Genomic DNA, 20,630 nt, shown 5'->3' with positions numbered 1-20,630 from the left:
GCAGGATATGCACATAGAAATATACATAATGGTCGTGTCGTGTTGGCTGCAGTTTAACTAGACCTCCTACGGAGCAGGAGTTGGATGTATGATTGTATTAATAGTGGTCCTTATATATCTAGACTGAACATAGTATATTGCAATGTATAACGTGGTGAATGAGTAGCCTGTACGCCCAGGACTGCTCGTGCGAGTACAGAAGGACAGCACACTAGCATCGAAGACTCACTGTACAACCAGCTTTCCCCCTGGCTCAATAAATCGTTGAGCACTCTCTCCCCAGCCTCCTGATATGTGTTGTCTGGCACCCGTGCGCCGGTCATGCTGCCTGCGGGTGTTCGCCGAGTGGCCAACTCGTCCGGACCCAGGTCGTGAGGTCTTGTGCGCGAGTATCTGTGAATGTGGCGTTTCTGAGACCTTTGCCGGGCTGATTTCAATGCGTAGATTCCGATTATGAGGTCGCCAAGGCCACAAGACGCGTTTTGAGCGAGGTATTGGGCATTATGTGAAGGTGACGGCCGCGAGACGCGATGTGGCTGAAGCGTGTGGCGCGAGACCTTTATCCACGGACTAGCGGGTAACGGTAGTGGGCGGCGATTGCACGTCTTTCACCAACCCTTTCATTTTAGTCGTCATCGCCAATACAGTATGCCTGGTCGTCTACAGAACAGGGTGCGTCACCCCATACAGTGCATAACACCAGCTCACTCAAGCGATCCGCCACCTCGAACTTTGCAGGTCGCCCTCATCACCGGCGCGGGATCGTACGCCGTCTTCTCTATACACCCAGGAGGGGACTGACAGCATGGTCTTGCAGCGGCATCGGCCTGGAGTGCTCCCTGCTGTTCGCGCAGGAAGGCGCCCACGTCGCGCTCGTCGACGTGAACGAGCAGGCCGTGCAGAAGACGCACAAGCTGATCGGGGAGCGCTACCCGAACGTCCGGTCGCTCCCCATCAAGGCCGACGTGAGCAACGAGGCGAGCGTGAAGGACATGGTCGACCAGACCGTCCGCGCCTTCGGCCGACTCGACATCATGGTGCGCGCGCCCGAGTGTGGTCACGCGATCGCGCTGCAGCTCACGTCTGGTGTAGTTTAACAACGCGGGGATCATGCACCCCGAGGACGACAACGCGCTGAACACGGAGGAGCGCATATGGGACCTGACGATGAACATCAACGTGAAGGGCGTGTGGTGGGGGTGCAAGTACGCGATCCTCGCCATGCGCAACAACCCCACGGACGAGAGCAAGGGTCTCCACACCGGCGGGAGCATCATCAACACGGCGAGCTTCGTCGCCCTGATGGGCGCAGCGACGCCCCAGCTTGCCTGTACGTATCTGTCTCTTCTCGTGCGCGATGTGAGCTGAGCGATGTGCGCAGACACTGCTTCGAAGGTACAGTCCTTATCAGAGAACCCCGTATGCGGGACTAAGCGTTTCGAAAGGGTGCTGTGCTCGCCATGACACGGGAACTCGCGATGGTTCACGCAAGAGAAGGCATCCGGGTCAACGCTATCTGCCCGTAAGTGCGCACCTGAGGTATCGTGGATCCTGCACTGAATGTCATCTATCGCGCAAGTGGTCCGCTGAAGACCCGTAAGCCCTAGATGCCTCCTTGCCTTCACGTTACTGATCGCCACCATGCCTGCTCTAGCCCTCCTTATGGACTTCCTCAACACCGAGGAGAAGAAGCAGCGCCGTCTCGTGCACCTCCCGATGGGTCGCTTCGGCGAGGCCATCGAAATCGCGCGGGGCGCGCTCTTCCTCGCGAGCGACGACAGCAGCTATGTCACCGTACGTCTGTGACCGTGTCTTCAACCTGCATATGCTGATGAAGGTGTTGTCAATTCTAGGGAACCGACTTCTTGGTCGACGGAGGCCTCTGCTCCTCCTATGTGACGCCTCTCGGGGAGCCGGTCCTCCCGCCCCCGGCGAGCCTTGTTTGAGGTGGCTTGTCGAGCAGACGGTTTTGCTATCTGACTGAAACTTGTTTGGATGTAGATGAATCGCAATGTAAGGCTGTCGAGGATGCGAATGTAATAGTACACTTATATCGTAAACGTACATGCTCGTACAACGTCGTCAGAAACTACGTCAAAGCGCAAGAAACACCGTCTTCGAAGCTGAAACGAGGTCGGGCCCACTCTGCATAACCAAGCTGATACCGCCATCAGATGGCAGCAGGTCACTGCTCCTTGCCGGCGGCCTTCTCAGCTTTTTTGACCTTCTCGATTTCCGAGTCGATACTTTTCTTGAGCTCGTTGTGAAGCTCGGGCCTGTATCCGAGTGCGAACAACACCTCGAGATGGACGAAGAAGGGGGCCAACACCACAGCTGTGAATTCGAACGCGCAGCAGATACGGGGCCTCGTCAGTCAAATAAGCGCGAGATGTTGTAGGCTGTGCGCGCACCTCCGATTAAGTTGTCAAGGAGCGCCGGCGCCCGACCTTCCGGCCCAAAGTGGCCCGCAAACTGGGCGATCCACGAGCCGACGTGCATGAGCGCGGCGTACTTGAGGGCGTCGGGCGTGTGGGCGAAAGCAGTCGCCGTTAAGACGGAGAGCGCCATCTGCGGGGCGTACAACGCCTGTGATGTCAAACACGGGTTAGCTGGCTGTGAGAGTGAGCAGCGGTGGCGCACGTACGGCGGCGGTGGGCTCGAGGAGGAAGTAGTACGCAATGTACAGCGCGGCGTGGATAGCAGACCAGTTAAGATCGAACGCGAGATACTCGTTGAACGTCAGGTGGATGGACGGGAAGGAGTCGGGCACTGGAAGGGCGCTCGCGAGCACTTGAAACGTCCTGCATAGCCGAAGAGAGAGTTAGCAAAATCACCAAAGTGGGAGAACAACGCGGCGGACGTACCAGAGGAGGACCGGGACGCATACTTCGTGGATGGTTATGTTGACCGGGTTGGCGTGGTAGGCGCCATAGAACGTGAGCTATGTCGGCGGCGGTGGTCAGGACGATCGCTGTGCAGGGGGATGTGACTGACCTGTTTCTTGAGGTTGAAGAGGTTGGAGGGCATGATGACGGGCGGGACGAAGAGGGGAGAGGACGGCTGTGAAACAGACCCCGGCAAGAAGCCCTCCGCACTTAAATATGCATGACATTGCATCTCGGGACCCGCCCATCCCCGAGCTGGGGTTAGGGTCTCTGCACACGTGAGCGTCTAGCCCGTAACACGTACCGGCTCCAGAGGCGCCCATCGACACTGGACGACCTCCTCCCCATCGCCACTGCACGCCGTCCCGCGACCATCAACCCTCAGCAAACATCGTTAGACCAGTCTGAGAACCACCACTATAAGACATGGTCAAGTCGACACTCATTGTACGAGCGTCGGACGCGCTCCCACTGGCTGCAAGCGTGGACGACGAGCAGGTGAGCCTCCCTGCCCGTCATTAACGCCTCGGTCAGTTCTGGAATCGACTGCTCCGCAGACAGAACGTGCGCTTCAAGAGCACAAGCAGCAAGCCAAACTCATCTTCCGACGGATAACACCCAACGCTGAACCCAGGTGTTCGATCGAGAGCGGCCAGTACACGCTCCAGTACGTGTCCAGAGCTGTCCTCCTTCAGCGTAACTGTCTCACAATCGCGGTCGCGCTAGCTACCTGATTGCTGACAACGTGGTGTACCTCGTCATCGCCGACAAGTCGTATCCTCGGAAGCTGGCCTTCTCCTACCTCGATGAGCTGTCGAAGGAGTTTGCGACGTCATATGGGGCCAAGGTAGAAACAGTCCGAAAACCGTACGCGTTTGTAGGATTCGGTGAGGATTGTCGTACGGATGTGCAATATGTGGGATTCAACGCTGTTCCCTCAGATACCTTCATGGGGAAGACAGCTCGGCTATACCAAGACACCCGGACAGCGAACGCAGCAGGTAGCTCCCACCTAGACAAGCTCAACGACGACCTACAGGACGTGACACGTATCATGACCAAGAACATGGAGGAGCTACTCTGGAGAGGAGACTCACTAGACAGTATGTGCGATCCCATGGCCTACATGTTCGCTGTCGTGACGCATTCCGCTCCCCAGGAATGTCACATCTCTCAACTTCTCTCCGGTCCGAATCAGAAAAGTACCGTAAAGCTGCGCGGAACATCAACATCCAGGCAATGCTGCGGCAGTACGCGCCAATAGGCGCAATCGTCTTCATTCTGATCATCCTGCTGTGGTGGAGATTCTCATGAGGTCTTGTTCGGTTACACTCCATTCAGCATTGTCTTATTGGCTTCTGCCGTCCTCGTTGCATTCCCTCCGCTCCTTTCGTCATTTCCCGCACTTCTTCTACGGACACATGTAGCGGCTGCGTTCCGCGGTAGCACTCGCGTACCCCTCGGCTATAGCATGCATTGTGTGGCCTGACGCAGCGCGAGCGGCACGCCAGGGGATATCTGTCGAGTCCGGGGCAGCGGGATCTTGCCGTACACGATGCAGCGAGATGATGGCGCCGGGAACGTGTACCACCATCTGAGAATATAGCACTGCGGGCGTAGATAGCCATCGCCCAACATCACCTCTCGCCCACATCGATCCCCCGTCTGCTGGACCAGACATCCCCTCAGAGCAGCGAGCAGGTCGAGCGCCCCGTCGTTCGTGAGCAGCGAGCATGTCCTACACCACCGTGCCCTTCCCCGGGGCGTCGTCGCCTCTCATGCAGCCGGGCACGCCGTTCCAGGTGCCCGGCAGCCCACAGCCCGCGGCGACGATCCAGCCTGGCTCCATCACGTACACGACGACGGTGGGTGCGAACGGCCAGGTCGTCTACCACCCCTTCAAGTGAGTCTTGTCCCGCCTGCGATCGTCTGTCTGCACGATCGCTGATCGCGATCCTCTTCCGCTTCGCACACTAGAGCCGTCGCAGCAAGGTGTGTTCCCGTACAGAGCCCTCGTAGTCGTATAGCACTCTCAACGTCGTTTGCTGCAGCTATCAAACACCGCAAGGCGTCGTCAGTGGCATCCAATGGGTACCGGCGGAAGCTACGCAGGTAGTGCCTACCGGGGCAGTCCCCGCTAATGCGGTGCGTTGTCTACTTTGCGATCCTCAACACTAACGTACTCATCTCGTGGACGTCTGCCATCGCAGGAGTTCATGGCGTCCTTCAATCGCGGACAGATCCAGCCTGACGGCGGTGCCATGAGGGATTGGTCAATGTCTCCCTACTATCGCCTGCACGCTTGCGCTGACATCATCTCACAGGCAACGCGAGGAAGAGAGGAGGCGCAAGAAGGAAGACCGGCGCGAACGCGAGCGGGGGCGCGAAGACCGCGACCTCCGGCGTGCGCGCGAAAAGGACGGCCGCGTCGAGCGTGAGCGCAGCCGCAGCCGCCGTCCCAGCCTCAACGGGGGCTACGGCGGTGCCTACCCCGCCCCCGCATACGGCGCCACCGCCGATCTGGAGCGCCGCTTCCAGGACCTCGAGCTCGACCGTGCGCGCGAGCGCGAGCGCGAGTACGAAGGGGACCGCAGGAACGGCGTCGGCACGCGCTCCCGCCGCGGCTCGTTCTATGGCGGGGACCGCCCGCCCTCGGGATACCAAGCGGCCCCGGGCGGTCCTGCGTACCCTTCGCCGCCTGGCGCGTATCCTTCTCCTGCGCCCGCCGGGTACGGCGGCAGCCCAGCCGCCACGTACGGGCAACCTGGATACGCTGCGCAGTACGGCAGGTCGTCGACCTACCCTCCTCCTTCGCCTCGCCCTGGCGAGGCTATACCCATCGCGCGCCCCGTGTCTCCTTACCAGGCAGGCCCGCTGCCTCGCCCCGTGTCCCCGTACCTGCCAGGAGCCATCCCTCGCCCCGTGTCCCCATATCAGAACCCGATGGCGCGCCCCGTGTCCCCGTACCAGAACCCGATGCCGATGGCGCGCCCCGTGTCGCCCTACCAGCCTGGCATGCAGCGCACCGCCTCCCCGCGGCCCGGCATGGACGTCTACCCTCGAGGCCACGTCATGGAAGGCCAGCCCATGCGCCGGGGAGGCTCCCGCGCCCCTAGCCCCGCCCCTGGTTACGGCGCCGCCCCGCCTACCTCGAGCTACCCCGGCATGAACACGTCCGCGTACAGCACCCCTGGCTACGGCGCGCAGCCGGGAGGGTACGGTTCGCAGCCTGGAGGGTACGGCGGGCCCGCGTCCCCCAGGATGCCGCTGATGCCTGGCGAGCAGGCGCAGCAGATGCTCTCCGCGCCGGAGGGCTTCTCGCGTCCCCCCAACCTGGCGCAGCCGTATACCCACTTCGAGATGATGAAGATCCAGGAGATGGATGATTTCTGGAGGTGATACCCCGCATGCCCTTGGTGTTGGTCCCGCACGACGTCTACCACGAGGATTGGATTCGCTTCATGAATGTGAGACTGCTCTGCCTTTCCATAGCGCGAGCGATAGCTGACATGAGTCTAGGATCTCGCCATGGCTTGGTCGGGACGCCTGCCGGTGCCCGAATACTCGTCAGACGGTCGGCCGCCGAAGAGGGGCACCCTGACCGCAGACCTCATCGACCTCTGGAACGCCTCGTTCTTCGGGCGTCGCGGCGTCGAAGTCGTGCTCTACAAGGGCCGTGAGCGGCGCTCCGGGCGCGGCGTCGGCACCGTCGACCTCCACCTTCCCGGCTTCGATACCTACGACCCCGACTCTGACGAACTCGACTCATCTGACGACGACGACGACGATTCGTCCGAAGACGATCGTGACGACAGGTACAGGTATGGGAACGCGTATGGAGGCGTTTACGGCCGTCAGGTCGATAGCCAGATGGCAGAGCTCCGCGAGGCGAGACGCTCAGGCGCGAGCGGAAGGCCGAGAAGAAAATGAGGAAGAGGGAGAAGAAGAGACGTGCCAAGCTGCGGGAGCTCGAGAGGAAGTACTCCCTGTATCTCACCTGCACTTCCCCACGAGAGGGTGGTCTGGGTCCGCAAATGTAGGTTTCCATGGAGGGAAGGTGTCATGTTGTATCCGTCATAGTGAAGCGATTGGTTTGCCATGTGTATCGTGCAGCTGCTATGTATGTATTCAGGTCTCAAGCTGTCTCACTGCTCTCGCTCTCCGCCTGAGGCTACCAGAATGATGACATGTATATATCGAACGCTACACAATAACAATGTCATGTATGTTACACGGAAGTCCCATATACTGCGTGCATCCTCCGCCGTCAATAGGTTAATAATAGACATGCGCCAGCGATGAAGCTGAGCTCAATAGCTCAGTATCCTCTTCCCCTCCCGCGCGAGTTGTACCCGTTTCCACGGGCGTTGTAACCGCCGCCGCCGCCGTATGAATCATACCCATTCTGCGGTGCACCTCCGTAGCCACCGCCGCCACCGCCATAGCCCATAGCCTCCTCTGGCGTAGCCGCTCTGAGCAGGAGAACCGCCGCCGCCGCCATAACCGCCATATCCTCCACCACCGCCGCCACCGCCTCCCCCGTACCCTCCGTATCCTCCTCTACCACCACCGAAACCGCCGCCGCCTCCAAAACCGCCGCCTCGGCTGTTCGCTGCTCCGTAGCCTCCACCGTTGCCGTAGGATCCCCCATACGAATTACCCGATTCGTACCCGCCACGGCCCCTAGACCCACCTCTGCCTCGGGGGGCCCCGTAGCCATTGATAGAATCCCCGCGAGAGTTGTCCCCGCGAGAGTTGTCCCGCGAGAGTTGTGCGAGAGTTGTACGACATGTTCGAGTATGACTGAACAGGAGGATACGATGACGGGCCATTTGACCAGTTGCCTTGGTGCGATTGTTGGCGATACGAAGACCCGTCGCGGTAGTCGTTGCGTCCACCATAGTCACGGCCACGGCCATTGGAACCATAGGATGCCCCACGCAGAGTAGCACGGTTATCATATCCGCCCCGTCCGCGACCGCGGCCGCCCCGTTTCGCGGATTCCCGGTCTCTTCTGTAAGGATAGGTCGTGGCCGACGGACACCAGGAAGCAAAACAGAACGATGCGGCGTTAACTGTTTAGGGAACAAGTAGACAGCAGAGAGCGATCGGTCGCCCTTGATGTCGGGCAAGTCTACGGTGGCGAAGGGGCTGTAATAATGCGATCCCGGGATGCAGTCGGGATTCGGGAGTAAACTGCCGCTGATTCCCTTGCTCGCGTCGACATTGATCGGCATGGGCTGTAAGTGGATCTGCATTAATATGAGCCAATACATAGATATCATGAGACTGACCTCGTCTTTGTTGCGTTTGCCGTACAATGCCTCGAGTGATGTATACAATGGGTGCTCCTCGAACACGAAGAGGACATCATTTCCCCATCGGTTGCGGCGCTTCTCATCGTCGGTGATCTTAGAATAGTGGTCAGCCATGGCGTCGAGCAAACGCTTCTCATCAATGAAGGGAAGCAGTGCAACGCCCTGCCAGAGCATCCTCTTGCCGTTCATATCGACCTGGAAGCTGGGAGGGTAGAAATCAATGATGGGCGATGTCTCCTCTGTCATGAGGTGCTGGAACGCCTCAGGGATGTGCTGTCGACTGTCGGCTCCTGTCAGAGGCAGGATGACCCACGAGACAGTAAATACTCACCTAGCGGCAGGGAAAACACCCATCAACTGCTCGAAGGGCTTGAACGGCTGACCGAGGTTGAAGTCCATATTCATAGTTCTGATATCCTCGAAATCGGCTGCGAAGGGCGCGAAATGGTAAGGGTAATACCATGTCCAGGAGGGCGTCTATACATGAAGATCCAAGGTCAGTACCAGTCAGAGTAGCTTGCCACGACAACGCACCCCTTGGTAGTAGTACTGCAGGACCCAGGCTAGCCCTTCCATGTACCGAGTCGTGATGCTAGTGGGGCGGTGAGATCACCACTTGAACGTCAAGAAGTGCAGCCTTACTCTTTCTTAAACTTGGCATCGTTATGCTCGACGCCGAACTTCTGGCGGTAGTACCGTTCCTTATAGCCAGGTTCCCAGAGTCTGCAATAGAAGATGAGGGCATGACCGGACGGGTGCCGTTGACAAACTCACTTTACAACATCCTCCTGTTCTACTGTCCCATCAGGGTTGACCTTCAGAGTCAAGGACGTGGAAGCCGGTGCCTCGTCTTCGTCATCGTCATCTCCAAGCCCCTCAGGCTCTTCGTCCGCCTCCGCCTCATCAATACTACGTTTGGTACCTCGAGGGCCATCATCATCAACTGACATGGCGAACTCCTCCGACTGGACAGATGAGTCTGGGATGCCGTCAGCATCCATCTCATCACTTTGCGCGAGCGTCTCGCTATTCGGGACAGTGGCAGGATCGAGCTCGAATTCCGGGCTAGCAGACGCGCCCAGACCAGGAACGTCCTCCTCGTCAACCTTCACCTCAGGCTGGGTGGGCAGGGACGCAGGCGCAGCGGCAGGGACAGAGACAGAAGTGGCGCGCGTGGCAGTATCAGGTTTCGTGATGGCAGCAGGAGTAGTTGTCGACTTCGTCGACTTGGGTTTCAGCGGCTGCAGGCCGGCAAGTTCAGCCTTCAGCATCTCAGCAGCACTCATGTTGGCCATGCGAATAGCACGTCTATTCGCGACGACATCACGATTCGAGCCGGCCAACGCTTGGGCGGCTGTGGGGGCATGCAAAGCAGACTCCGAGGTCTTTGGCCCGCCCAAGCCAATGCTGTCTGAGTTTGTGGGTTTAGGAGGGAGCGGATGGTGCATGGGAGTGGAAGGCGCAGCAGGTGCGGTAGGTGTGGCGGTGAGATTCAACGAAGCCGACGGCCCGGTGCCGTTGAGAACCATGTCCTTTTCGATTTTACGACGTTTGGCATTCTGGTCCTGACGTTCCTCAGCTAAAGTTGGCGAGTCAGTGAACACGTGTAAGTCTATGAGGTACAAGCACATACATTCACGTCGCCGCCGGAAGATGTCATCTTCTCTCTTAGCGAGACCTTCGAGGATAATCTCTGCTCTCGATAGCTCGACTTGACCATGATTGGTCAGATAACCGCCCATTCGCGGGAGCTCTTCTCTCCAGATTTTGAGCAGTGTATCGATCGCACCTTCCCTGATCTCAAGTGATGGCAAATGAGGCAGGAAATCATTCCCGACAAAGAAGATGAGGAAGACCCAATCATCAATGGCCTGTTCTAAGTTGAACGGAAAGGGTGCGTTCGACACGCGAAGCTCTGCTTCCAGATACTCGCGCAGAATGGCGACGTCGAGGAAGATGAATGGCTTCTTCTCGACAGGTTTCTTTTCCACCTCTGCCTTGGTACCCGTACATTGAGCGGCGTAATGCCCTTCTTGGCCACAGATCCGGCAAGCAGTCGCACTCCCAGATTGAGAGAACACATCTTCTCGCAACACCCTAAAATGTGGCTCGTGAGTGGCTAAGGAAAGCATGATCAGATCCGCGTCCTAAAGCTGGTGGTGAGCATCTGCAGATGGTGCAGTCGTAGTAGACGCCTACCAGTCCGTAAATTACGTGTCGAGTATTCGGGTCATGACCAGGGTTTGACCGTTGACGGCGTATGAAGTCCATGATCTTGTGTTCGCCTTCGCCGGGTACACCGGCATCAGAAATAATAACTTGCACCTGCACAAAACATCAGTTGGGTTTTCAGGTCGCAACGAGCGAGAACATCACCTCTTTCCAACCCGGGTCAGTGTTCATTTTCTGCACTACCCAGTAACGCAGAGCATTGGCGAGTAGGTCCATGAATGGAGTGCCCGGAGTAATGGCGTTCGAGTCCCACGACTTCTTGTTCTTTTCTTCCTCGCTAAGTGTCTTACCCATGGCTAGCAGAGTGTGAGTTCAGCATGGCCGTCAAGCATCGGTCAACCTTCATACCTTCCCACATGGCAACTGACTCCTTTCGGGCCTCCTCTTTCTCCTTTGCCTCCTGAGCAGACCGGAAACGGCGAGACCTTTGCTGATTCATCTTCGCTCGCGGCGCAACACCGTCGATAGCCATGAAGAGCAGTTTGCGCGGACGGACCATGTTGACCACTCGTTCAGTGTACTTGAATACCTCTAGCATCATTTCCTCCTCCGTCTCGGGGGCAGGCTGTGATGTGACGGCGTCAATGCGCAGTTTGAGGCGACGCAGCATATACTCACCTTGCCCTCGGGATGTGTACACGGGTGAACCTACCTAGCATGAATACGGAGACATCAGCAGGGGCGAGAGAACTTACGATTCCATTCATATCAAGGTAGAGGTTGTCGAACTCCACCTCGTTGGGGTTCGGCCGGGACATGTCGACGGGCACAGCGACCTCATTGCCGTCGCCATCCGGAACCTTCACTTCGTCTTCTTCAACCACAGGTAGAACTGTTCACCATGGGTAAGCACGCTGAGCGAGACATAGCCAACTGCATGGACTCACTGATCTTCGGGTACTTTTTACTGAGCCAGCGAAACAACGCCGGAACACCCTGAAGGAGGCTTTAGCCAAATCGCTGGAAAGGGATGGCGAGAAACGCACCATGATTCAATTACAACGAATGTATATGTACCAGACGTGAGGTTGTGAAGCCCGCAGCCCTGAGCTGGCTAAGATGGTGGAGAGCGTCGTCGAGCACGTCGAGCGACAAGCAGCGTTTACGGTCGGCTGAGGGATCGGAGGATGCGCCAATGGCTCTCACGTAACGCTCACACGGTCACGCGGGTGGCGATCGAGAACGCGCCTTGTGTATGACTCGAGTCACTCTCCAATCCCAGTCTCGACAAAACATATCTGCTCAGCCCGTCGGCCCGTTCCTTCTCAGCCTCTGTCTTTTCCGCACCCACCATGTCGCCCGCCCCCACTCTGGACACCCAGATCCAGCCGCCTAACGGCGACCTCGCCCACGTCGGGCAGCAGAAAGCCCAGAAGCAAATGACCAAGGCTGAGCGGCGCGAGCTACAGGAGAAACAACGGGCTGCCAAAGCTGCCAAACAAACCGGGGCTGTCAATGGTGTCAACGGCAAAGTGCCTAACAACGCAAAGCAGGGCTCTACAGCCTCAACCTCCAATTCTTCAGCCCCAAAGAAGGGAGCAAAGCCTCCCGAGGCACCTGCACGACCCCGTTCGCAATCTGTGAACAGAGTCAAGGACCCGAAGGCCGTGCCCACCACCATACCCGACGCGTCGACGGAGAAGGCGCGCGGCCTCCGGATATTCGCACACTTCGGGCTGCCCAAACCCGTCAGTGCCGCCAAGGGTGAGATACACCCGACCATAGTACGGCTCGCGCTGCAATTCGCGAACTTCAAGATCGCTGGCGCGAATGCACGCTGCATCGCTACTTTGACTGCTTTCAAGACGGTGAGTTCTCATTCCGTATAATTACGTGGTCGTCTGAATTAAACATTCCATTGCAGGTCATCCAAGACTACACCACACCCCCGAATAATACTCTTTCGCGACATCTCATGACGCATCTGTCGCCTCAAATTAGCCACCTCGTTGCAGCCAGACCTATGTCGGTCACAATGGGAAATGCTATCCGCCAGCTGAAGCTAGAGATCAGCGGTTCAGATATAGACTTGCCTGAGCAGGATGTGAGTCGATCTTCGGCCGTCTGGGTATGTCCGAGTGCTCACTGTGGTCGTCTCAGGCGAAAGACGCACTGTGTCGCAAGATAGACAACTACATCCGGGATCGGATTATCTTCGCCGATCAAGTAATTGAGGAGACTGCAGGAAGCAAGATCAAGGACGGGGACGTTGTACTCACTTACGCAAGGTAGGCTTTCGTTCATTCAGTATGTCATAGTAGCGCTTAGACGCATCGTAGATCATCTATAGTCGAGAAGGTCCTTCTCGGCGCACACGAGGAAGGTCGCGATTTCTCCGTCATCGTGGTCGACTCAAGACCCATGTTAGAGGGTGAGTCTTGGAGTCAAGACGCCAGCGACTGATTGCTGACGTCTGTCCAAAGGTAAACGGCTACTCTCTGTGCTGTCCACTGCCGGTATCCAGTGCACATATCTGCTTTTGCCCGCCCTCGGATCCATCATCAATGAAGTCTCGATGGTTCTTGTGGGGGCGCACTCGATCCACGCAAACGGTTCAGTCTTTTCAAGGGCCGGGACTGCTCTAGTCGCGATGATGGCGAGGCAGCACTCCGTCCCGGTTGTTGTGTGCTGCGAAACGTACAAGTATTCCGAGGAGGTACAATTAGATAGTTTCACAAAGAACGAGTTAGGTATGTCACCGAGACCGTTGGCGTTGATTCGTGTTGACTGACCGTCGCTGGATTGTTTAGCCCCAACCGGCGACTTGTTCTCATCGTTTCCACTGACAAAGCCGCGTGAAGCTTTGACTCTCCAGAATCGACCGAACCTGGAGATTCTCAATCCATTATACGACCTTACTCCGCCGACCTGCATAACGGCTGTCGTCACCGAAGTCGGCGTTATCCCGCCGAATTCGATCAGTTCGATACCACTCGCGTTAGGCCGCCTCCTCTAATTCTCCCGGTTCGCGCTGCATCCGCGTTTCGCTCGTCGACCTACGTTATCATCTAGCATCGCATCGTCGCATCCTTTTGTTCGCGCATTGACATCCCTCGCATTTGCTCCCACCAGGACGGTTCTTGCACGCTATCTACTCATATCGTATCATCCGCTAGGTATTCGGTAGTTGTCTGTACGTAGTCATCTCATTCGTTGTACGATCGGCAGCAATTAGTGTATAGCAGTCAAATTGCCTGATATTGTATCAATGTAGATTGTATTACTGTCTGGTGTCTACCGTCAGCCAGTCATCACGGACGCATTATCAGCAAGAAGGATAGGTCTAAACGAAAGCAGTACAGTAGTTAACTATCCCGACCCATTCAATCACGCCTTGTTCTCCCGCTCATAGATCTGCTTCTCTATCCATTCGAATGCAGCGTCTGTCGCGTGCTCTACAGGCTTGTCAAATAGATAGGGCAAGATTGGTACGATGGCGAGACCGGTCGCGGTTGGGCCCCACGTCTTGACACGCGGGTTCTTCGCGTTCGCAAAGGCCTTTTTCGCCTGATGCACGGCAGTGTGAATGGTGAAGGCCGGGAGTGCCCTGAGTTACGTTTAGGGGTTTTGTAAGGCAGACAAAATGAGAGAGTGCTCACATGGACGCGATAGACTGGAAGGTGGCGCGTTTCACGGCGACCATGCCAATTCTGGTCGGCTCAGAGAAATGTGCTGCCTCCAAAGGAGACGGCCCTCTCCGGTGTGCCTTGTACGCCTCATATGCAACGTCTCTTGGGAGCGCAAACCGAAATCAGCAAGAGTCAATAGGGGAGGAAAGGCGCGACTCACCCGCCGAGGTACAACCAAGAAATACCATAGGCAGCCGTCACGACTGCTGGTGGTACGACTGGGCGAAATGCTTCTCCAACATCACTGGTCTGGTGTAAATCTATCGCTGTCCAATGCCATAGTGTAAGAAGGACACGTACATAGGCGATGTAACGCTGCCCGGCGCGTAAGACAGTCCGGAGACGTGCACCGTACGCCATGTACCGGACGTCGGAGTCGGTTGAGTCGACGTCGCGGTCGACAAGGCTTTCGAGCTCTTGCTTGGCCTTCTCCTCTACGGGCTCTATGGGTGAGGACATGGTGGGTAGTGCTACAGGAAATGCAGACGAGGAAGGAGGACGTCAGGGAGCCGAGGATGGTGCAGCGCGCCGGCGAGCCACGGTGACCGGAAAAGGGAGGCCGGCGCTTGCCGGTGGGGAGGACGCTGTCACGCCCAAGTGGGCCGTGTTTGACTCCAACGCGTCCTCGACGTTCTGCGCCCTCCACTCGCCATGGCCACCCTCGTAGCTCACTCCCAGGATACCCCCCGCGACCCTGCCTCCCTCTCCCCGGAGCAGGATGCCCTCCCCGCCAAGATCAGCGCATACTATAGCCTCGTCTTCCCCAGCTTCACCTACTATCTCCAGACTCTCAATGTCACGATTGGTCGGCGTTGCATCCCTCTCAACACTGCATCCTCGTCCGACAACCCTCAGGTCGACGTCGACCTCGGTGCTCTGAAGAGCGTGTCTCGTCTTCATGCCAAGATTGAATATGAAGAAGAAGAGGAGCGCTTCGTGCTTATTGTCATCGGACGCAACGGAGCCTGGGTAGACGGTGTCTGGTCGGGAAGTGGCAGCAAGGTCCCGCTCAACGATAGGTGCGCCTGCACAGCTATGTGCCCAGTGTTGAAGAAGCCTCATCGCCCGCTGTACTACAGATCACAGATTCAAATTGCCTCCCGGACCTTCCACTTCATCCTTCCGCCTCCTCCTGCGCCCGAGGACTCTCCGTCACCGAGTTCTCATTCCTCTGACAACCGTGCCCGCTCGCGGTCTCCCTCTCTCGACATCGTCGACGTCACCTCTATCTCACCGCCGTCCTCTATCCCGCCATGCTCACCGCCACCTCCGGCCCCTGTATCTTCGCCATTACCTGCTAAGATACCCCCATTATCGGAGGCATCGTTACCAAACTCCAATAATATCAGTAAATTCAAGACGAATGCGAAGAAACGGAAGAAGTCGGACGCTCTCCCGCCGCCTCCGCCTCCTCCAGAGATTATGCCTCCGAAGCCACCATTTACGTACGCTCAGTTGTGCTATCGAGCTATCAAGGCTTTGGGGGGAAAGGCGTCATTGCAAGAGATTTGTCAATGGGTTCGCGAGACGTTCGACTGGTACAAGTACTGTGCCAAAGATTGGGAGGTACGTAGTTTCCCTGATATACGCTGTTCGATCTCAATGTTGTGATGGTTGCAGAGCTCCGTTCGACATAACCTCTCGTCGAATCCTGGCTTCAAGAAAGTATTGCGAGGCAAGGAAGAGAAGGGGAAGGGAGCTCTCTGGCTGGTCGACGAGGCCTTCGAGCATAGCTTCGAGGAACAAGATGCACGAAGGCAGGCAGCGGCCGCGGCCGCCAGCACTGGCGGTAAGGACGGCAAACCCTCAGGTAAGAAGGGAAAGAATACTGCCTCACTGGAGCCGTTGTTCAAGAGAAGCGTGAAGGGAGATGTCAAGGGGCCTCTCCCACCGCCACTCACGTCGGCACCGCTGGTATTCAAGACGAACTCGACGTCGACACCTCATGTATATCCTCCGACTGCAGCATCTCTTCACGCATCTTCGTCCGCATCTGTTGTCAAGCTCGAACCATCGCCCGCTCCTGAGGTGAAGTTCGAACCAACACAGATACTAGAGATGTCCACTGCACCCACGATGGTCTCGCAGGTATCCCCACCGTCGGCGCCAGTACGTGCTCCGACATCGTCCGCCTTACCCACTGCGAATCCTCCTTCGTCTTCCTCTGTCACACCGTCTAGCGCTCCTGCTATCCCCGCCACCGTCTGCATACCTATCATCGTCGGCCATGTTCCACAGTCTTCCACATCTACCGGCCCGGCTGCCCCTCCGAAGCCCATCGTCCTGCACGACAATTCGCTCATCCTCAACCCCGAGATCTTCTCTCACCTGACCCCAGAGCACCTCAAGGATCTGGAAGCGCTCGGTGCGCAGAAGGCGCTTGAGATTTTGCAGAGCTACATCGTGCGCTACTACAAGGAGAAGCTCAAAGCCGAGGGTGGGCGTGCGCGGGGGCGCGGCAAGCCGAAGAAGGCAAAGGGTGCGGCGACTGGGGCTGGAGTAGCAGCAGGCGCTGCAATTACAGCTCTGGCCCGTTCACGACAGCGCCGCTCGCACCACGGGGTCTCAGCTCTCCTGGACATACATCGCCAATGCCGGCCCCGACCGCTCCGCTCAAGCGTCGCCCTCTGCACCAGGACCACCTACCCCTGCGCCGGAATCGGCACCGTCACCGATTGTGGTGATCGACGACGACGATGACACGGACGAGGGTCCGGCAGCAAAGCGTCGGCGTCTCGACGCACCTCCGCTCCCTCCATGATCCCGGAGACCAGCGCAATTCAGGCTCATCTGTTCCACTTCGTGCCTCAGACACTATCAGCAGGACTCAGCGCAGGTCACGTTCCCCTACACGTTCCCGTCTACCGCCAGACGATTATGTATTGTCATGGATAGAGTTATCGGTATAGTATTGTATCATTACTAGTTCTGGGCCCATGACCGCAATTCATCGACCCGCGCTGGAGCGTGGGCGGTACATTCATCGTACGTCCTCGTCACCCAACGTTCATTCATCTCCGTGTGGACACTCGATACTCGGGACCGCGCACGAGCACAGGTTTGGCATGTCAATTGCATTCTGCATAATAATGGTACAAACGTGACAGGCATTAGGGTTTGACACCGTGCGGTTGGCAACACTACGCGCCCACACAGCCCAGCCAGCTTGGATGTGGGCGTCCTTTCGTCGCATCCCTTTCTTCCCTCCCACCTTGACCTTCCCTCCGCCTCCGCCCGCGGCCGCGTTCTCGGCGCGGTTCTGGTCGCGCTAGGTACATATAGCATATGAGGTTTGTCGGTAAGTTGTTTCCTTGGTCGGTGTCTACGTCGGTGTTCGCTCGTCGCGATAGCGTGCGACGGGACTTCGTCGTGCTCGTCACTGGTTCGGAAGGAAACGGTGGCGCCAGAACTCGGCGAGGTGGACGGCCTTCGTCCAGAGCGCGATCGCGTCGTCATTCCAACCCGTGTGCGTCAGGCAGTCAGAGAAATCCCCAACAGCGGCGGCAGCGCCGGAATCCTGCGAGAAAGAGAACATATCAGTACAATGCAATGAGGAAGACAAAGTATACGAGTACATACAATGAGGATAATGGGTTTTACAATGTTCCGCGCTTCCTCCATCTCCCCCATGGCCCACTTCGCCTTCAGAAAAACTTTCTTGGCTTTGCGATTGTTTGCCATAATAGGTGATTGGGTGAGCAGCTCAACATAATTGTTGATTGCTTTGGCCCATTCTTCTCCAATCTTGGCACCAAGACCATGAAGAGACCTCAGGACTCTTGACTCGCGAGGCCTTGGAAATGTGTGTGTGATGGTACGAGGTTGCTGTGCAGGGAGGTTGGCTGGAGATGGAGTGACTGAGGCATGGGATGGTGCAGTGATGGGGTGAGCAGGAGGTTCTGGACTAGAGAGATGCTCTATGGCAGTAACCTGAGGCATGATGTGCTCAGACAACTGATCTGTGTGTCCAAAATCATCCTCATCCATGGGATCCTCGGTGAGCTCATCAATGGTGTCCTCTTGAATACCATCCATAGCATTCTCCTCCCCGTCAGAATCAAAGATGGCATGTTCTAGGGCAGGGTCATACACCGTCCAGGACGGTAAGTCCATGGCATCGCTGCCACTGGCTGATTCTGTATCAAAGGAAGGAACATGGGGGCTGGTGGGGATGGGAGGAAGAGGAGGAGGAGGCCTGATGTGGCGCAGATTGAAGGCAATGATGGTAGACTGCTGTAGCAGAGTGAGACAGGGTATTCTAGAGGATTGGGAGAGGTTGAGGTGACCCACAGGCAGACTCCCTGGCCTAGGAGCAAATGCAATATTGGATGTGACAGGAAGGGAGGGCTGGGATAAACATGGGATAGGCATGTTGACAGGTTGTGCTACACAGGTAGTGTTGTTGCTGTGCATGAGCTCTACAGATGCTCTGTCACTACCTGAGAGATATCCTTCTGTTAAGAGCATATTTTCAAATATGAATGATGATCAACAAAGAGATTATGCATACCATCAGCGGTGACGTTGTTAAGGTGACCCTGAGGTTGTATGTACTGTGTGTAGACAGACATGTAAGAGTGGCTGTGTGGACAAAGTTTGATGGTGGTGGTTGACTGAAGAGAGGGAAGGGGACACAGTGGGTCATCAAGCACTCCTTATATAGTGATCTGTGCCAAACAACGCCAAACAAAGTGGCACCACTCGTGGAAAAAATCTCATTGGCTTGTTCAGCATGACATCTCACCTGATCTAATGCTGTGCTGCTTAGTAATCACCTTGTCTCACATTGGCCAAAGCCAGCCCTAGAGGAATGACTTCCATTGGACCCCATAACTTGACAATATGTTACATACTTATTGTAACTCCGTATAGAGAAGCTACATGCCATGAGAATAGTTCATCTCAAATGTTTCATGTATTTCCCTCAGGTATGATTCCCACCCAATCTTAAGTGCTAATCAACGTGCGCAACACACGCTCGCGCCAGGATCCAGAACTCGGACATCAAGATCACGACAGAGGCCGACTCCGGGTTGCCACCACGACAAAACCACCGATGTTCGTATGATGACCGGGGTCAATGTCCGTGAACTGCGCAGTCGGGGGACACACCAAAGGTTCCACTCCCTCGGGAGCAACGTTCGTCGCCCGTTTAGGCTGCGAATGCAATTCGATGTGCAATTCGATGGTTGTTGGTCGAGTGGCGGTTTAGACATTTGAACGTTTGACGGGCGGTGGGAGGATGGTGTGCGAAGGCGATGGACGTCGCAGACAGCGAAGACGGCGCAATCACTCGTATTTGAGTCGCACGCTTCGCTGCCGGCCTTTGTCGTACGAGGGAAAGGGCATCCCGTTCCCCACGGGCTTCGCGAGAAACGTTTGCGGCAGCTGTTGAGTGAGTTCGAGCCGCTGCCCACGCCCACTATCAAGGAGTAGCGCGCGATACCAGGAGAGCACGGCGAGGTTATCAGATTCGCCGGCCGGGGACAGCTGTACGTACTGTGCGCGAGTGGGAACGGCGCAGAACTCGGTCACCGGACTGTTTAAATGAGAGCAAGGATGCAGCGCAGAGGAGGACGCACTCACGGTCATAAGACAGACTTTCGCGTAGGTCGCCTGTACCGCATTGACGTAGCGCTGACGCCAGTGGAAGGCGCAAATAACGGAAGGGGCGTTGTATGAAGACGCGGGGCGGAAGCGCACGGTTCTTCCACGATTGAGTTCGCAGAGCCTATTGAGCCGAGAACGCCCGGGGATGGTGAGGCTTATCGGCCTGGGGTAGGTCGTGGGCAACGAATACGTCAAGGTCCACGATGCGGATGCGCGGGGAAAGAGAGGAGATGCGTTAAAGGTGAGGGAGCCGCGGCCGAGGAGGGTGAAGCAGTCTGGAGACGTAGTGTGACGAGCGGGCAGACGACCGTCGCGCGAGCAGGTGATGGCCTGGAGGCCAGTCAGGCGGGAGGTGCGGCGGTGGCTTCGAGGGAGTGACAGCGCGACAGGCCTGGGCTGGTCAGCCGGGGAAGGAGACGTGCTTACCATGATTGGTGGAGGCGGAGGCAGCGGATGGAGGCCGCATTGCGGGGAGCATGCGTCGCGGGTGGGCAGGCGAGACACGACGTGCGCCGGATGCGTCCGCGGTCAGAGAGGATGGGTGTGCAAACGTGCGTACAGTTGGCGCACCCACGGCTGATGACGCCTGTTTGGATTCTAGAGAGCGGAAAACAATAAGCGGATTACCCTTGCTGGGCGCGGCGACGTTGGGCGCGGCCGACGATGGCGGGCGATAAGTGCGCGCGGCGGGCGTGGTGCAGCGCCCCGCTGGGCGAAGGCTGAGTGCGGTGAGTCGGTGCTGTGGCGGGCGAAGGCGGGGTGCTGAGTCAGCAGAGGCCCACGTGTGTGAGGACAGGAGGGCGACTGGCTTCGAATATCGTCAGTGAGAACTTTCATTTCGGGCGCGCGCTGCTGGCTGAGAGTCGACAAGTGCGCGGTTACTCTCCTCAGCGACGACAAACATCATCCCCCGAGTCCTCGTGCATGATCAGCCCTTCCTCCTCCCCGCTCAAAAA

The 20,630-nt window shown here is 57.2% G+C and overlaps 10 protein-coding genes across 10 annotated transcripts; 5 read left to right on the top strand and 5 right to left on the bottom strand.

Annotated features, from left to right (window-relative positions):
- Positions 1 to 648: 648 nt before the first annotated feature.
- Positions 649 to 1,946, top strand: B0H18DRAFT_1112635 (short-chain dehydrogenase; the record flags this gene model as incomplete). Its single annotated transcript, XM_048032843.1, has 9 exons — positions 649 to 672; positions 739 to 764; positions 818 to 1,037; positions 1,093 to 1,330; positions 1,382 to 1,395; positions 1,446 to 1,522; positions 1,580 to 1,596; positions 1,655 to 1,794; positions 1,854 to 1,946. The coding sequence occupies 9 exons, from the start codon at positions 649 to 651 to the stop codon at positions 1,944 to 1,946; spliced, it is 849 nt and encodes a 282-aa protein (XP_047901299.1).
- A 239-nt stretch (positions 1,947 to 2,185) lies between these two features.
- On the bottom strand, positions 2,186 to 3,079 carry B0H18DRAFT_1205711 (uncharacterized protein; the record flags this gene model as incomplete). The annotated part of the gene is made up of 5 exons (XM_048036144.1): positions 2,995 to 3,079; positions 2,865 to 2,941; positions 2,645 to 2,801; positions 2,412 to 2,586; positions 2,186 to 2,334 (listed from the first exon to the last, which is right to left on the bottom strand). Exons 1-5 carry the CDS (start codon positions 3,025 to 3,027, stop codon positions 2,186 to 2,188), a joined length of 591 nt encoding a protein of 196 aa, XP_047901298.1. The 5' UTR covers positions 3,028 to 3,079.
- A 232-nt stretch (positions 3,080 to 3,311) lies between these two features.
- On the top strand, positions 3,312 to 4,199 carry B0H18DRAFT_1081125 (Longin-like domain-containing protein; the record flags this gene model as incomplete). The annotated part of the gene is made up of 5 exons (XM_048031341.1): positions 3,312 to 3,383; positions 3,443 to 3,552; positions 3,612 to 3,772; positions 3,827 to 3,988; positions 4,045 to 4,199. The coding sequence occupies 5 exons, from the start codon at positions 3,312 to 3,314 to the stop codon at positions 4,197 to 4,199; spliced, it is 660 nt and encodes a 219-aa protein (XP_047901297.1).
- Positions 4,200 to 4,618: 419 nt separating this feature from the next.
- B0H18DRAFT_1134039 (uncharacterized protein) lies at positions 4,619 to 7,195 on the top strand (the record flags this gene model as incomplete). Its single annotated transcript, XM_048035576.1, has 6 exons — positions 4,619 to 4,788; positions 4,937 to 5,030; positions 5,096 to 5,157; positions 5,210 to 6,280; positions 6,476 to 6,743; positions 6,779 to 7,195. The coding sequence occupies 6 exons, from the start codon at positions 4,619 to 4,621 to the stop codon at positions 6,923 to 6,925; spliced, it is 1,812 nt and encodes a 603-aa protein (XP_047901296.1). The 3' UTR covers positions 6,926 to 7,195.
- Positions 7,102 to 11,534, bottom strand: B0H18DRAFT_1100190 (XRN 5'-3' exonuclease N-terminus-domain-containing protein). The gene is made up of 15 exons (XM_048032495.1): positions 11,422 to 11,534; positions 11,323 to 11,371; positions 11,131 to 11,267; positions 11,054 to 11,083; positions 10,784 to 11,000; positions 10,580 to 10,731; positions 10,403 to 10,528; positions 9,837 to 10,350; positions 8,978 to 9,782; positions 8,846 to 8,926; positions 8,738 to 8,795; positions 8,535 to 8,680; positions 8,180 to 8,483; positions 7,723 to 8,137; positions 7,102 to 7,688 (listed from the first exon to the last, which is right to left on the bottom strand). The coding sequence occupies exons 1-15, from the start codon at positions 11,422 to 11,424 to the stop codon at positions 7,204 to 7,206; spliced, it is 3,522 nt and encodes a 1,173-aa protein (XP_047901295.1). The 5' UTR covers positions 11,425 to 11,534; the 3' UTR covers positions 7,102 to 7,203.
- Positions 11,535 to 11,653: 119 nt separating this feature from the next.
- Positions 11,654 to 13,705, top strand: B0H18DRAFT_16302 (eukaryotic translation initiation factor 2B delta subunit). The gene is made up of 6 exons (XM_048036935.1): positions 11,654 to 12,243; positions 12,300 to 12,479; positions 12,536 to 12,663; positions 12,715 to 12,806; positions 12,859 to 13,125; positions 13,186 to 13,705. Exons 1-6 carry the CDS (start codon positions 11,728 to 11,730, stop codon positions 13,389 to 13,391), a joined length of 1,389 nt encoding a protein of 462 aa, XP_047901294.1. The 5' UTR covers positions 11,654 to 11,727; the 3' UTR covers positions 13,392 to 13,705.
- A 57-nt stretch (positions 13,706 to 13,762) lies between these two features.
- Positions 13,763 to 14,523, bottom strand: B0H18DRAFT_866375 (mitochondrial 18 KDa protein-domain-containing protein; the record flags this gene model as incomplete). Its single annotated transcript, XM_048039779.1, has 4 exons — positions 13,763 to 13,982; positions 14,035 to 14,166; positions 14,225 to 14,313; positions 14,365 to 14,523. The coding sequence occupies 4 exons, from the start codon at positions 14,521 to 14,523 to the stop codon at positions 13,763 to 13,765; spliced, it is 600 nt and encodes a 199-aa protein (XP_047901293.1).
- A 192-nt stretch (positions 14,524 to 14,715) lies between these two features.
- On the top strand, positions 14,716 to 16,825 carry B0H18DRAFT_1112627 (uncharacterized protein; the record flags this gene model as incomplete). The annotated part of the gene is made up of 4 exons (XM_048032842.1): positions 14,716 to 15,083; positions 15,144 to 15,630; positions 15,685 to 16,563; positions 16,634 to 16,825. 4 exons carry the CDS (start codon positions 14,716 to 14,718, stop codon positions 16,823 to 16,825), a joined length of 1,926 nt encoding a protein of 641 aa, XP_047901292.1.
- Positions 16,826 to 17,440: 615 nt separating this feature from the next.
- Positions 17,441 to 18,177, bottom strand: B0H18DRAFT_1112626 (uncharacterized protein; the record flags this gene model as incomplete). The annotated part of the gene is made up of 2 exons (XM_048032841.1): positions 17,441 to 17,581; positions 17,644 to 18,177. 2 exons carry the CDS (start codon positions 18,175 to 18,177, stop codon positions 17,441 to 17,443), a joined length of 675 nt encoding a protein of 224 aa, XP_047901291.1.
- Positions 18,178 to 18,890: 713 nt separating this feature from the next.
- On the bottom strand, positions 18,891 to 20,423 carry B0H18DRAFT_967303 (uncharacterized protein). Its single transcript, XM_048043415.1, is given in 2 exon segments — positions 18,891 to 20,317; positions 20,333 to 20,423. The coding sequence occupies 1 exon segment, from the start codon at positions 20,101 to 20,103 to the stop codon at positions 19,354 to 19,356; it is 750 nt and encodes a 249-aa protein (XP_047901290.1). The 5' UTR covers positions 20,104 to 20,317; positions 20,333 to 20,423; the 3' UTR covers positions 18,891 to 19,353.
- Between the last annotated feature and the right edge of the window lie 207 nt (positions 20,424 to 20,630).

The sequence above is a fragment of the Fomitopsis serialis genome (assembly GCF_022376445.1).
Source record: "Fomitopsis serialis strain Sig1Antser10 chromosome Unknown B0H18scaffold_1, whole genome shotgun sequence".
NCBI lineage: Eukaryota > Fungi > Basidiomycota > Agaricomycetes > Polyporales > Fomitopsidaceae > Fomitopsis > Fomitopsis serialis.
The sequence above is the reverse complement of the archived record's forward strand: the minus strand, read 5'-3'. Positions and strand labels throughout refer to the sequence as shown.

What these genes read in the sequence shown, in the direction of transcription:
- B0H18DRAFT_1100190 (XM_048032495.1), bottom strand. An exon ending in GAACAGGAGGATGTTGTAAA is followed by an intron (nt 8,927 to 8,977) that starts GTGAGTTTGTCA and finishes CTTCTATTGCAG; the next exon opens with ACTCTGGGAACCTGGCTATA. An exon ending in TGCAGTACTACTACCAAGGG is followed by an intron (nt 8,681 to 8,737) that starts GTGCGTTGTCGT and finishes CTTCATGTATAG; the next exon opens with ACGCCCTCCTGGACATGGTA.
- B0H18DRAFT_16302 (XM_048036935.1), top strand. Translation starts at nt 11,728, where the DNA reads ATGTCGCCCGCCCCCACTCTGGACACCCAGATCCAGCCGCCTAACGGC. An exon ending in CTTTGACTGCTTTCAAGACG is followed by an intron (nt 12,244 to 12,299) that starts GTGAGTTCTCAT and finishes ATTCCATTGCAG; the next exon opens with GTCATCCAAGACTACACCAC. An exon ending in GTTGTACTCACTTACGCAAG is followed by an intron (nt 12,664 to 12,714) that starts GTAGGCTTTCGT and finishes GACGCATCGTAG; the next exon opens with ATCATCTATAGTCGAGAAGG.
- B0H18DRAFT_967303 (XM_048043415.1), bottom strand. Translation starts at nt 20,103, where the DNA reads ATGGTAAGCACGTCTCCTTCCCCGGCTGACCAGCCCAGGCCTGTCGCG.